Here is a 15,212-nt window from a genome sequence, read left to right on the forward strand (position 1 = left end):
ACATTTAATTTAATAAAGCCTGTTCAAACACACCTCATGAAACCACATAGTCTTCTTCATGTACAAACAATTGAAATTGGTCCAGATTTATTTGGATATTTTCCCTCAAACACACCAACAATTTTATTATTATACGGCATAACATGCAACATACTGTCATAATATTTGATTTATTTTGGCAAACTTGAATAGGTCGGCCAACAACACATGAGGTACAAAATAATAGCCAATTAATCCAATTACTAACATTGAATGATACTACTTCCCGTTCATAAAAAAAATTATCATCTCTTAACACGAATATTAACACTTAATAAAATGTAAATGAAGTTATTAGTTCAATAGAGATCTCACTTTAAATTTGAATAAATTTATATGGACCTCACTATACTATAAATGAGAATGACAAATTTTTATGGACAAATCAAAAAGAAAATTATGTTAAATTTTTCGTGGATGGATAGATTATTCATTATTATTTGATAATCCCCTATTTCTTTCTGAAATATGTCAAAATATAATTCACTTTTAAAATTTAAATTGCATTAATTTTTTTACTAAGATAACTTAATTTAATATTTGTGAAGATAATATATGAAATAATATATAAGAGTACATTTTCAAACAACATTAATTATATTTTCTTAATATTTATGAAAAAACAATGTGGATGATTAAAGTGAGACGGATAATTTTGAATTATAATTCATACACCCACCCTCACGCACACTAAATCGCACACTAAATCACTCAAAGGATCTATGAAATTTATTATTTTAATGATATTTAATATTATAAATTATATTTAAATTTTACTTCATTTGTCTTATTCTAATAGGCTCATTTTTTTTTTTGGACGTCCCATTAGAATAAGCTCGTTTTTCATTTTGAGTAGAAATTAATGTACTTAATTTGGTATAGACCACATCACTTTCCTGCTAAAAATAAATTTCTTAATCTCAATGTCCAAAAGAAATGAAACATATTAGAGTGTGACGGAGGGATTTTTTGTTAAAATTAAAATTTACAAAAGAAAAACATATTACTATATCTTAACTTTAGATTTATAAACCTTAATAATGAATTAAAATTGAAATTAAATGATAAAAAAATAATTATACACACTAATTGAATGAAATAAACTCCAGTTAATAACCATAAAACTAAATTAAAACATAAAAAATTGAAATTGAAGAAAAAAATATAAAGAATTAAAAGTAAAACAACAAATGTGATATACTGAATTTCAAATAGATCGTCATTCACTAAATACTCCATCAGTCTCATTAAAAACAACTCACTGGTTTTCAGCACACGAAAATTAAGGTTAATGTATAAATTTATAGGGCTAACTCATTTGCAAGAACTAAATATTTTCTTTTATAAACTTAATTTATTTTTTGTGAGACGGTGTAAAATAAAGGGTTAAGTATCAATTTAGCCCCTAACGTAGAGGCCTCTGTAGCCAATACAACCCTATGCGCAGGGGTGTCTCAACTAAACCCCTAAGGTCCATGTTTTGCGTCAAGTAAACCCCTCCGTCTAACGGAGAGTTAACTCCGTCCGAATTTTAAATTTTTTTTTTGTGGGGCCCACCATTAAGGGCAAAACATGTTCTCCCTCTCGGTCTCCCTCCTGCTGCCGCCTCCAGACGGCAGCGCCGCCACCGGAGCCGGCGGCCCTGCCTCCTCTCCCTTCCCCCTTCTTCCTATCTCCCTTCTTCCCTCATCTCTCGCCCCCTTCGACCTCTCTCCCTCTCTCTCGTTCTCCCTCTGTTTTCTCCTCACCACAGCTGCGCCCAACCGCCACCGCCTCTCACCAATCGTCGGCGACCCATTGTCAAATCCATCACCGAAACCCATTGTCACTGCATAAGGACAATTTGAAGAAACCACAATCTATTTTCAGATAGATATCATAACAAAATCATGTCACAGATGATAGACATATGGACCTTTACATCGATCGATCACTTGGAACAAAGACGGAAGAATGAAATAAAAACTTACAAGTTTAATCTTGATACGGGGATGTTTGGGCTGTGTTCGACAGGTCCATGGAGGAGGAAGGGGGCAGCGGTTTCGGCCGTGATACGAAGAGGAAGAATCGCAGGTGGTAGTGGGGGTGAATCGGCTTGCCGGAATTTAGAGCGAAGAGATATTAGGGATTGAGAAATTGGGGATTTCCTGTGGCATCAGAAGGAGAGAGAGGCGAGATGGGGAGAACGAAGAGGGAAAGAGTGAGGCGCCGCGGCTTGCCGGAATTTAGACCGAAGAGATATTAGGGATTGAGAAATTGGGGATTTCCTGTGGAATCAGAAGGAGAGAGAGGCGAGATGGGGAGAACGAAGAGGGGAAGAGTGAGGCGCCGCGGCGACGCTGCTGTTGTCGCCGACGATTGGTGAGAGGCGGTGGCGGCTAGGCGCAGCTGTGGTGAGGAGAAAACAGAGGGAGAACGAGAGAGAGGGAGAGAGGTCGAAGGGGGCGAGAGATGAGGGAAGAAGGGAGATAGGAAGAAGGGGGAAGGGAGAGGAGGCAGGGCCGCCGGCTCCGGTGGCGGCGCTGCCGTCTGGAGGCGGCAGCAGGAGGGAGACCGAGAGGGAGAACATGTTTTGCCCTTAATGGTGGGCCCCACAAAATAAAAAAAATAAAAAAAAATTAAAATTCGGACGGAGTTAACTCTCCGTTAGACGGAGGGGTTTACTTGACGCAAAACATGGACCTTAGGGGTTTAGTTGAGACACCCCTGCGCATAGGGTTGTATTGGCTACAGGGGCCTCTACGTTAGGGGCTAAATTGATACTTAACCCTAAAATAAAAAACGAGTCATTTTTATTGGGATACCGAGAGTAATTTATTTATGGTGCCACGTGGGATCCAAAGCCACCCTCGCTATCACAAAATGTAGTTATACAGTTACACTCCCTCACTATCATTTTAAAACCCCATCCCTCTCCCCTCTCTCTCTCTCTCCCTCACTACATTTTCAAGAATATGGCCAAACGGTGGCTGCCGTTAGCAAACCTTGTATTCCTCCTCCTCCTCTTCACACACTCACACAGCGCCACCCACCCCGCCGACGTCGCCGCCCTCCGTGATATCAAGAACTCCCTCACCGACATCACCTCCGCCGCCCAATTCTTCTCCACTTGGGACTTCTCCTCCGCCGCCGACGCCGACCCTTGCTCCTCCTTCGCCGGCGTCACCTGCTCCGCCTCCCGCGTCACCATCCTCACCCTCGGCACCGGCCTCTCCGACTCCCCCGGCCTCGCCGGCACGCTCCCCGCGGCCATCGCCCGCCTCGCCGCCCTCACCCAGCTCATCCTCTTCGCCGGCATTGTCACCGGCCCCATCCCGCCGGAGCTCGCCGCCCTCCGCCGCCTCCGGGTCATCTCCCTCGCCGGAAACCGCCTCACCGGCGCCATCCCGCCGGAGATCCTCCGCCTCCCGGCCCTCCACACCCTCGACCTCAGCCGCAACCGCCTCTCCGGCGCCGTCCCGCCGCCGCTCGCGGCGGCGCCCCAGCTCAAGATCCTCGTCCTCGCCGGGAACCGCCTCACCGGCGAATTCCCCGGCGACCTCCCGCCGCAGCTCCTCCACCTCGACCTGAGCAGCAACCTCCTCACCGGCGAGTTGCCGGCGAAATTGCCGGCGGCGCTCCGGTACCTCTCGGCGGCGAACAACCGCCTGCGGGGGTCGCTCAGCGGATCCGCGCTGGACCCGTTGAGCGACCTCGCCTACGTGGACCTGAGCATGAACGAGCTGAGCGGGCCCGTCCCGGGCCCGCTGCTCCGCCGCGGCGTGACGTCGCTCCTCCTCCAACGGAACAATTTCTCCGGAGGGCTGCCGGAGTCGCCGCCGTGGGAGGCGGTGGCGGGATCGACGGTGGACCTGAGCCACAACTTCCTCTCCGGGGAGGTGACGGCGGCGCTGGCCGGGGTGGAGACGCTGTTCCTCAACAACAACCGGCTGAGCGGCGGCGTGGCGGCGGAGTACGCCGCGAGCGTGGCGGCGGGCACCATGAAGACGCTCTACCTCCAGCATAACTACCTGACGGGGTTCCCGTTGGGGGTGGGGTCCGCGCTGCCGGAGGCGGCGGCGGTGTGCGTGTCGTATAATTGCATGGCGGCGCCGCCGCTGGGGCTGGCGGCGTGCCCCGACAGCGCCGGAGAGCAGCTCTCGAGGCCGGCGTATCAGTGCAACGGATTCCACAATTCTTTGGATTGATTGATTTTTCATATTTTTTTTTTGTCTTTTTTTTTGTTTTGAATTATAACGGTTGCTATTATTAACCGGCTATACTATGCAACACAAGATGTAATAACCAGAAATTGAAAGAAAATTACAAGAAAGTAGAGATACTGCAAAAGAAAAAAATGAGATAGAGAAAACTGATTATTAAATCATGTGTTGCATAGGATTCATATAGTTTGTAATAGTATTGTATAGAATAGAAAGAGTGGGAATCTATGTTAATTTTTTTTTTAAAATTTCATATTTTGTTGAATATGTTGTTGGCTTTGAAATAAATTTTTGTCTTCATCGCTTTATATCTTTCAACTAAATTGGAAAACTTGTGTAGTTGAAATTCGACTTAATATTCTATAGTTACATAACTTATAATTAGACAAATTAAGTGACGTGTAGTTCTCAAGGAAGAAAACGGTAGAATTCGAACTCTTGTAAATATGTGTTTTTTTTTTCTCAAATAATTTGAGGTAATTGTTGTGTCCTTTTATTGAGTGAGCTAATAAAAAAAGTTATTAAAATGAATTAAAAAAATAATAATAATAATAAAAAACAAAACATCAACACTTACAAATTTACCCTTATGTATTATAATAATGAACAACCACAAAATTCATTAATCATAAATTGACCATATTTTATCTATAATTAGTAATCAAAAGTTCTTAATTGTGAATTTACTTTATTTTACCTGTATCTTACGATTAAAAAAATTCTTAATTGTAAATTAATCTTATTCTACCTACAATTTACAACCATAAAGATCGTGAGTTGACCCTATTTTGCCTATAATTTACGATCACGAAACTTTAGTTGTGAATTAATGACAAAATAGTGTTTTAAGTCAAAAATTGTTTATTTTTAATTGTTATAGCTATCAATATAAATGAAAGCCACTATTTTGATACATTAATTCCTTTTCATATGTACAAATCGTGTATTTATTGAAATTAATTGAATTGGTGAAGAACATATCGGAACGTTCACATTTACAAAATTGAAGCACCACTTTGTAGCATTTATAAATCAAAAACTTTGTAGATCACAATAATTTAATTTGAATTAATGGGGTTAGGAAATAGGAAGCTAGCTAGGGCATGCAAATTGCATTTCTTAATTAATTGCTGGGACGCCTATGCGCCGCATGTGTTATGTGTAGATACACCTAACATAATCCAAATAAAGCCTACATGTCTATCTATTTATATACGATCTATATTTACATGTTTACTAGGTTTCTAAACATCTTATCTAATAACGATAATATAATATTGTCGTACACGAACCTTATTCATTATACGCACTCCATCAGATTTATATTTGCTGACATCGAAGCACAGTTCAATTAATAAAACATTTTTCCTCTAGTCATTAGACTGGCTTCTTATCTAATAATAATATAATATTATCGTACGCGAACCTTATTCTTTATCCACACACCATCAGATTTATATTTACTGACATCGAAGCACAGCTCAATTAATAAAACATTTTCCTCACGAAAGAAATGAGAAATCACTATCGATTCTCCTTTTTCCTAAAAAATCTCTCCCCCAAAAAAAAAAGATTGTAACCATGAATATTATTTGTTGCTTTATTTGTAATATTGTTATGTCATTTTATTACAAATCACAATGCATATTCCTTTCAAGATTCCCAAATACAATTTTTATTTTTAAATGTTGAGAATCTATTTCCACCAAAGTTCAATGACTACTTTCAAAGATCCAACACAAAAGTGTAAAAAGAGTAATCCTTTTATATATTACTCAAAAGCACAAAAATAAGAATCAAAAAGGTTTTGGTGATGGAGTATTTATTTACTTATTAAGGGAAGGAATATTTATTTTTAAATTAGTGAAAAGGAAAAAAAATAAAAATAAAAATAAAAAAGGAAGGCATTACAAAATTACAATCATTTATGGGCGCACGCATAGCAGCGGGGGTTTGCACATGCTTGCCGGTGTCGGTGATAGTGGGCCCCATTTGAGAGCATCAGCCAATGGGATCTCTTCTCTCTCTATAGGCCTTTTACTTGTAATAAATTATCTCTGCCCTTTTTATTTTCTCTCACTTTCAAGTAAAGATTTGTAAGTTGAGTTAATGGGCTCAATTAGCACTTCTTGGATAAGAAAAGGAAAAAATGTCCACCCAAATAAAAATATGGAAAAACTAGCCTTTTTTAATGTAAATGTACAATTATACCCTTAATACTGTTACACACTTTTTCGGAAAAGTGTGTAATAACGTAAAAATGTGTAATTGCAAAAAAGTGTGTAACAGTGTAAAATACACTGTTACACATTTTTTCAAAAATCGTGTAATAGTGTATTTTACAATGTTACACACTTTTTCTCAAAAATGTGTAATTACGTAAAAGTGTGTGATTGCGAAAAAGTGTGTAACAGTGTATTTTACACTGTTACACACTTTTTCGCTTATAAAATGTGTGTAATAGAGTATTTTATATTGTTACACATTAAAAGGGTATTTCAGTCAAAAATGCTATTATTTCCATATTTTTATTTGTATGGCTAGAATTTCCTATAACTAAAAGGTTTTAGCTAGAGTAGGGTGCTGCCTCTTGTAAGTTTGTGTATACGTTGTTTGCTTGTGCTGTGAAAATTGAAATACACGTTAAATGATGAGAGAGAGAGAGAGAGAGAGAGAGAGAGAGAGAGAGAGAGAGAGAGAGAGAGAGAGAGAGAGGGAGAGTAAATAAATAAATATAAATAAAATAAATTTGAAACATAGGTTATTCGAATTTCGAAATGGAGAGAGGGAGCTAGAAGCTAAATAAATATATACACGGTTTAATTATAAATGTAGGGTTATTTGAAATAATAATACTATTTGAATTAAATGTATCCGGATAAAAAATAATTAAATACTTTAATAATTGATTTATTTGAATTTCGAAATGGGGAGGGGGAGCTAGAACCTAAATAAATATATAAGGTTTAGTTATAAATGTAGTGTTATTTGAAATAATAATTGTCTATTTGGATAAAATATGTCTAGATAAAAAAATAATTAAATACTTTAAAATTTTATTTTATTTAAAATTTAGGTTCAAAATAAAAAAATATTTAATTTTATTATTTTCTCCACATTATAGTTTTTTTTGTAATTTTTTGATCTTCATAAAAAAATTGCAATGTAGAGAAAACAATAACACTAACTAAATCCTTTTTTTAAATTGAAAAAAAATAAAAATAAATCATTTTTTAAAAATATTTAACTTTTTTTTATCCGAACATATTTTTTATCCAAACATATTTTATCTGATCAAATAAAAAAAATGATTCATTTTAAATATTTGATTAAAAAAAGATTTAGCTAGTAAAACTAACTAAAGTATGGAGAAAATAGTAAAACTAGTTACATCATTTTCTATCTAGAATAATAAAAAAAAATTAAGGGATCAATTTTATATTTTATTTTTTCTAGTTGATCAATTTATGACTAGTCACAGACTCACAATATAGTCAAATAGAACAAGAATCGGTGTGGCATTTCTTGGCCGTGAAGAAGATGATAAGTTTTAGCCTGTGTTGCATAGGTACGGAGATGCGGTATATCTAATTATTAAAATTTTATGATATATAATGCTTATAAAATATATACAATTTAAATTTTTTTAAATTAATTATATGTAATTTATATTTTATTTTACCCAAAAGTTAAGCATTTTCAATTATATAAGTTAATTGAACAACAATATAACGATTCAAATATTATTAGTCCAATATATAAGTCATAACTGAAAATAAAATTATCAAAATAACCTTGTGTAGGCGTTCCGTGCACGAGACACGTGAATTTCGCCTATTGAATTTGCGAATCCGGTTTATTTTTATAAATTGTTTTAAAAGATACGCCACGTGGCGAATCGGGTGCGAATCCAACGAGAATCCGAGAGAATCGCACTCTAAAAGAATCCGATTCGTCGTACATGCTAATTTTTGAAGAATCCGTGCATCATAGGTATTAGCTTTATTTATAAAAATGGGCGCAACAAATTTTGGATCCAAATATCAATCTGTCTATTCCAAATCTCACATTGAGGAAGAAAATAAGTACTCCCTCCGTCCCATGAAGCGTGACCCATTTCTTTTCGGCACGGAAAATAAGAAATTAATATTTTGTACGTTAAGTGTGGTAGGTGAAAAGGTGAATAAATGATAAATTTTTTGCTATTTTTAGAAACAGGTCAAGTTTCGTGGGACAACCCAAAAAGAAAAGTGGATCACACTTCGCGGGACGGATGGAGTATTATTTTTTAAGAAAATAAGACATAATCTTTTTAATAAAATGAATATTTTAAAATTTTAAAGATCGTGCAACATTGTAATCGAACCCAAAACCTTCGGTCTCAAACATTAACCACGCTACCGAATATTGTTGAGTGTTATCTTTCTAATTCTTATTCATTCTTCACCAAACACATGTCACACATTACTCAAAGCAAATCCAAAAGATGAATGCAGTTGGAACTTTTTCAACTTTTAAGAAGTTGCTTTATTTATTTCAGTAAATAATGATTTTAAATTATATTCTCTATTATCTCCACTAGGTTAACTAGTCATCATACTAACTGTTACATTCAACACTTAATCCAATCTTCTAAATTTTATTTCAAGCACACAATACCATAGGAGGGGTCCAATATAATTACTGTATAATTCAAGGCAAATAAATTTTGCTCAACACTACCAAGTTTATGTGACATTCAAAATGAATTATTAATTGACAACTCAAACATAGTAATGAGATTTAAATGGGCAGGGCTCACACCATTCATCAAATCTAGGGCCACAACATCAAATGTTCCTAAAAACACAAGGTGCAAGTAGGGTACAAAAAGATTATTGCAGATCCAATCTGGTCAAGTCAAAAGCAAGCACACTTCTTTTCAAGCAAACTTACTAATACCATCTTTTTGTTACTTTTCATAATTTCTTAACCAATTTGGGATTATATGATTATAAATCCAACATCTGTGAACAATAGCAATGCCTCAACAGCATAAGGTGCATTGAAGACTAAAAAGTTGATTGCCCATAAGCATGTAGAGAGAAAACAGAGGCGGTACGTGGTTTGTTTGGGAAAAATGTGGTTCCTGCTAAAGTAGTGATTCTTTCCTGCCTTCTCCCGATAAAGATGTACTATGATGCTATGAGTAAAAAGAGTTTTATCATTCTCTTTCAAGAAGTTTTGCACGAACCGAACATCTACCCTTCCTATATTTTCGGCTAAGGCTAACCATTTATGAGGGGGGTAGTTAGTTCACCTGCTAGCAACTTGATCTTGAAACGAGGCACATAGCATGAGAAGCACCAGCAGCAACAGAAAGCACGTTGTGATCTCCTAATCCATCATCATCGGAGAGAAATTTAACCTCAATAGGTGACGGTTGAAATTCGGGAAGTCCAGGAACGCCAAGTTGACTATCTGCAGCGTTGCCCCACATGTATAACCTCCCCTTGTCTGGATAAACAAAGAACTTTTTCTCAGTAATCCCTTTATAATTTGTGGAGTTGTCTAACGAATTACGTAAGCAAAAGAAACGGAAAGAGAGTTTGCAAATTGAGAAACAGTATTGGCCATATACTGAAAGAACAGAAATCCAAGACTGACCAAAAATCAAATTTTGCAATTCAGAGAATTGTTTCATATTAAGTTATTAACAATAAAAACGTTTGTGCGGATATAAGTTGGTTTTTCCTACCAGTTACAGCAGCTGATGATGAACCTCCACAAGCAATATAAGTGACCTTCTCATTAGCTAAGGCCTCAACAGGTTCAGGAACTTTTCGACTATGAAGGGAAGAGTGACCTAGTTGACCATGTCCTCCATGCCCCCATGAAAGAACTTCTCCCTTATCTGATAATGTATGCACGGTATGGCAATGTTAGGTACATATAAGTTTCCACTAAAACTTATATGGAAAAAGTTATTGGAGTTATAAGATTCGCATTTGTGCATACCAGTCAAAGCAAGAGAATGATATCCACCACTAGCTATTTGCACTAAACGAACATCTTTGAGACTGGGAACAGGTTGGGGTTTCCAGCCACCGATTTTGTCACCTCTACCAAGCTCATAATTGGAGTTCGCTGCCAAGGAAAGACATTACGCATAAAATTTCAACTATGCTGGAAAGTCTAAATGGTTCTGGCAATTTGTTATTTTTTGTAAATTGAACTTCTTTTTCCAGTTTATGCAATCACAATTACTCAGGGATCAATTATCATCGCAACTCGGTCTAGCACCTAAGAACATGGAGAATAACTTGATGAAGAATCGGTTCAATTTTCTTCCATATCTATGATTCAAGGCAGGCTCATATTTCATACATTATCTTCATATTCATTAGCATATACGTTTCTCAGCAGAAGTAACTATAACATCAGAAACTAGGAAATGGAATGCTTACCACCCCAGTTCCAAAGCTGACCCCCTTCAGTTAATGCCATCGTGAAAAAGCCACCGCACGAAACAGCAGCCACTGGCCCCGGCATTGCTTTTACTTCAGTAGGCGTGCCAAGACCACCAGCAAAATCTGGGCCACGACCAGGACCAAGGCCCAATCTACCATCCCCTTCATCTCGCCCCCAAATATAGAGTTTCCCTTTTTTTCACAATATCATAGTCAGAAATTTAGAAACAATAAACTAGTTTGAAAAATACAGCAGTAAATTAAAACTTCTCAGTATATTCAGACTTGTAATACCAGAATCCAGACGTGACAAACCCAAGCAGCACGAGGTCATGGTATAATTAATTCTCTCTTTATCCTCATGCCACTTTTATGATGCATATAATACTATTTAAGCTAATGAGATGAGATAACTACCACTGAGGCAACATAAACATACACTCGGGAGTGCAATGCTAGGAGGATTAACCAACGGAATCAAGTCACACTATTTATGATGGACGACTGGGTTAAAAATAGCAACAAGTCAACATATTATACAATAGTTTTAAGCTTTCAATAATTCACAAAGTCAAATTACCCGAAGACCTAGAAAAAAAGGACTTGTCCGCTTTAACAAGAATAAAAACCCTCGAGAGAACAAGTAGCTAACCAGACTTGGTGATGGCAGCTGTATGTGTACCACTGGTTGCAATATGGCACATTTCTTCATCCCAAGATCCTTTTACCATTTTAGGCAACAGCTCTCTGTGATAGACCGAATGCCCAAGGGCACCAAATCCACCATAACCCCTGAAGACTTCATTTCGTAAAACGAGGTATCAAGATTTGCAAACAGTATAGCCTGATCCAAAATCGATGGTGTGCACAGAACATGCAATGCAACATATCTTTTACAAACACATTTAAAATTTAAATATCGTTCATACGCAGAAGTGTAACCCGTATTTCAAACCACGACAAACATCTCACTCCTAAGCTATAGAAAGAATCAGAAGACTGATGTTCCACCATGAGAGAACAATTCTAAAGATTTCCACCATGAGAGAACAATTCTAAAGATTTCCACAAAATGAGTTCTGATTATAGAGATTTTAGTTCTTTCAAAAACGCCAATTACTCAGAGTGGCAAGTTCCCAAATAATCAACACAGTAAACAGAACTAAATTAGCTAACATATGAACATTTTCCTCTGATCATTAGCTACAAATCAATCAAAACTAAACTACCAATACGAAACAGACTGACCAAGTAAATATGCGGCCAAGGACATCGAGGGCGACGGAATGGAGACCGCCGAGAGCAACGCTTCTAACGTCAGATTCCAGATTAGGGTTCAGCGTGGGAACAAAAGCCGAGGTCTCATGGCCGAATCCAAGCCTCCCGCCGTCACCTTTGCCCCAAATCCACAGCTTCCCGTCCACCAGCAGACCGGAATGGAACAGTCCGCACGAAATCCCCACCTCCAATGGCGGCTCACCATCACTCAGCTGAGGGAGACGGCCAGGGATTGAGCGAGAGAGGGAGAAATTAGGTGGGGCAATGATGGTGCATACAGGCGCCGGATATATCCTGATTTCCTCGATTCCGCCACCGAGCTGGCCGGAGGCGCCACGGCCCCATGAGAGGAGCTGGAGGGTGACGGATTGCTCGGCGGCGGCGGTGCTTGGGGAGTTGCTGGAGTAGTCGTATATAAGAGGAGGCGAGTTGGTGGCGGAAGTGGATAGGCAGCGCGACCAATTGCGGTGGGAGGTGGAAGAAGAGATTGACGCGAGGATGCGGCGGCGGACGGCCATCGCCGGCGGCAGCGAGGTTTGGGGTTTTGGGGTTTAAGCTGGGCGTGCGATTTAGTTTTACAGCAGCTTAAAACAAAACAAAATTACAAAAATTTGAGCTAAAATTGTCATTTGGTATATATATATAGGCTTTATTTATTCAAGCTTGTGTGTGCGATTTCTCTTTCCAAATTCAAATAAAATACTGAGAGAGCTTGGTTTAACTAGTAGAGTTCGGGGAATATCCCAAGCCAAATTATATTATAATCTATATTTTTTAGAATATTATATTTAAAAATAAAATTTTATAAATTTTATATATTATTTAAAATAGTTCTAACAAAAATAGTAACATTAAAATGAAGATAAAATTATTTTATAATTGGAGCCTTATAAAATGAATGATCAAGATTTTAACAAAACTTTTTTTTATCTAATGAACACTATTATCTCTTTAAAGTTTTCACCAAAATACATAGATATTTATTCTTTCAAATTTTCTATTAGTGTAGAAAGAGTTTTTGGAACTTTTAATTACTTTTTATAAATCAGTATTTCACAACATATTTTTTGAGATGTTAATTGGCTGTAAATCCACAAACTATTAGTGAATTTTGGTATTTTTTCAATTCTATAAAGTTGTAATGCTAATACATAAACTTTAGTCAATCCCAGAATTTGCCATGAAATTAATTATGATAAAATTGCTACAATATTAAAGTTCATGTATTTTTTTTTACATCTTTTAAAGTTCATGTGTAAAACCAAACTACCCCAAAGTTAGTGTATTTAGGCGCCAATAACTCTTAATTAATTAATTAAAAATTAAAATAAATGTTGCTTGTAAATTTGTAATGCAGAATTCAAGTTTATAATTAGTAATTTTAATTTGGAGTGTTTAGTTTGCTTGGTGATCAATCCAATCGAATTGGAATCATTTGATTGATTATTTTGCGAACCATAACAAAAGCACTTGAGATTTAGTGTTCCATTTTTTTTTTATGTTTTACTGTGTACCAATTTTAAATTTTTATGCATCTTTCTATTTTAATATAATTTTTATTAACTTATGAATTATTATATCGAATTAGAGTATTTTTTATCTTTAGCATTTAATTTTTATTTAGTAGTTAATAATGAATTATTATGATTAGTAAATTCATAATTAGGGTTTATGATTCTTTTAAGCAGGATCTTTTCATTATAAATATTAATTATGATTCATTATATATAACAAATTTAATTTTTACAATTATAAAAAAATTATTTTTAAAAATGAACATTACTATTAAAAACAATAAATTATGTGTGGGACATAAAAAAATATCAAGACATTATGAAATGAAATAAAAATAGTGATATATTTTTTATGCGGTTTATTTTTATTATTATGATAAGTCCGAGTTAGGGACTATAGTTGCAAGCCTAATTTTTGAATCAAGAGTCATTTTCCTTGTTAAACACGAGGTTTGTATTGTGACTTTTTGGTGTTTTTATGTAATAAAGTCATGAAGATAATATTTAGACAAGAGACTTATTTTGCATGTAATTCAAAAGGCGAAAAGGATATCATTAATTATGTTATTTTAATGTTGCACGTAATTAGTGTTGAGCCATTGTTCATCAAGAACAATCTTTGATACGTATAAATATAATTTTTTCGCACTCTTTTGAAATAATGAAATTTATTTATGCATTTAAAAATAGTAAAATATTTATCTAAAAGAAAAAAAATATAGATATTAATATCTACGTACAAGAATCAACGGATTAAATAAAAACGATAAAGCACACTCAGATTTACATTTGCCGATTTGGTCATGAAAACCTACATCTACATGAAGTTGTCGGGATTTTCACTATATTTTGTGTGGGATTACATTTACAAATTGAGATGGTAAAAAGAGAGTGTTCTAAAATACTTATAAGAACCATATTTATAAGCTATAAAGTAAATTTGACCCCTAAAAAAGTCATTAATTTAAATAATTAAACCTAAGCCCTTATTACAATAATCTTCATTAAACGTGATTTAAAGAGATACTCCCTCCGTTTTTTATTAAATGTCCCCAGCCGTCAAAATACGCATATCAATAAAATAAGATATTTTACATTTGTAACCTTAGTAATTGTCATAATAAATGCATATATACAACTAATTATTACATTCATACAAGTATTAAATAAGGATAAAATAAGAAAAATGTCATAAATATATTCTCAAATTTTGAAATGGAACACTTATTGAGAAACAAAAAAATGAGCTAAATGGGACACTTATAAAAAAACGGAGGGAGTATCATAATATTGTCCTAATCATAATATTTGAAGTCATAAAGGTTAGTGTAGATGATAGATTTGAGTAGTTTGTTGGTTTGTTGGTTGTAAAGTTTTGCTTACACTGTTCACTTGGTAATAAAATTCATTCTAATTACCAAAAAAAAAAATATTGTCCTAATCAATTATTATTACCTATGTATATTGATCTACTTATGACAAAGAAAAATGAGACAAAACTCATTAAGGGCCCGTTTGGTTTTCAGTATGGGATTAATCAGGATAAAATTTATCCTGATAATTTAGTGAGGATTAGTCTTGATTTTTTTATCTCACATGGGTGTTTGGTATTATTAGTTATTAATCCCATAAAACTGTTTGGTATTCCTTAGAATAGATTGGATTAACAACTCAAAAACCTAAATTGTCCTCCCATATTTTCATAAATGCCAAGCGTGCATCTCGATAAT

At 35.9% G+C, this 15,212-nt stretch overlaps 2 protein-coding genes across 3 annotated transcripts; one reads left to right on the plus strand and one right to left on the minus strand.

Annotated features, from left to right (window-relative positions):
* The first annotated feature begins 2,933 nt into the window (after nt 1-2,933).
* On the plus strand, nt 2,934-4,504 carry LOC131003956 (MDIS1-interacting receptor like kinase 1-like). The gene has a single exon (XM_057930529.1). The coding sequence runs from the start codon at nt 2,994-2,996 to the stop codon at nt 4,224-4,226; it is 1,233 nt and encodes a 410-aa protein (XP_057786512.1). The 5' UTR covers nt 2,934-2,993; the 3' UTR covers nt 4,227-4,504.
* A 4,655-nt stretch (nt 4,505-9,159) lies between these two features.
* Nucleotides 9,160-12,660, minus strand: LOC131003958 (RCC1 domain-containing protein RUG3, mitochondrial). 2 transcript variants are annotated; one of them, XM_057930530.1, is made up of 6 exons: nt 11,939-12,660; nt 11,343-11,482; nt 10,688-10,882; nt 10,239-10,367; nt 9,979-10,134; nt 9,160-9,737 (listed from the first exon to the last, which is right to left on the minus strand). In XM_057930530.1, exons 1-6 carry the CDS (start codon nt 12,484-12,486, stop codon nt 9,544-9,546), a joined length of 1,362 nt encoding a protein of 453 aa, XP_057786513.1. In that variant the 5' UTR covers nt 12,487-12,660; the 3' UTR covers nt 9,160-9,543. The 2 variants fall into 2 exon arrangements, with proteins under 2 accessions (XP_057786513.1, XP_057786514.1); XM_057930531.1 differs by having other exon boundaries at nt 11,343-11,489; nt 11,939-12,582.
* Nucleotides 12,661-15,212: the final 2,552 nt, after the last annotated feature.

The sequence above is a fragment of the Salvia miltiorrhiza genome, unplaced genomic scaffold (genome assembly GCF_028751815.1).
Source record: "Salvia miltiorrhiza cultivar Shanhuang (shh) unplaced genomic scaffold, IMPLAD_Smil_shh original_scaffold_302, whole genome shotgun sequence".
Taxonomy (NCBI): Eukaryota; Viridiplantae; Streptophyta; class Magnoliopsida; order Lamiales; family Lamiaceae; genus Salvia; species Salvia miltiorrhiza.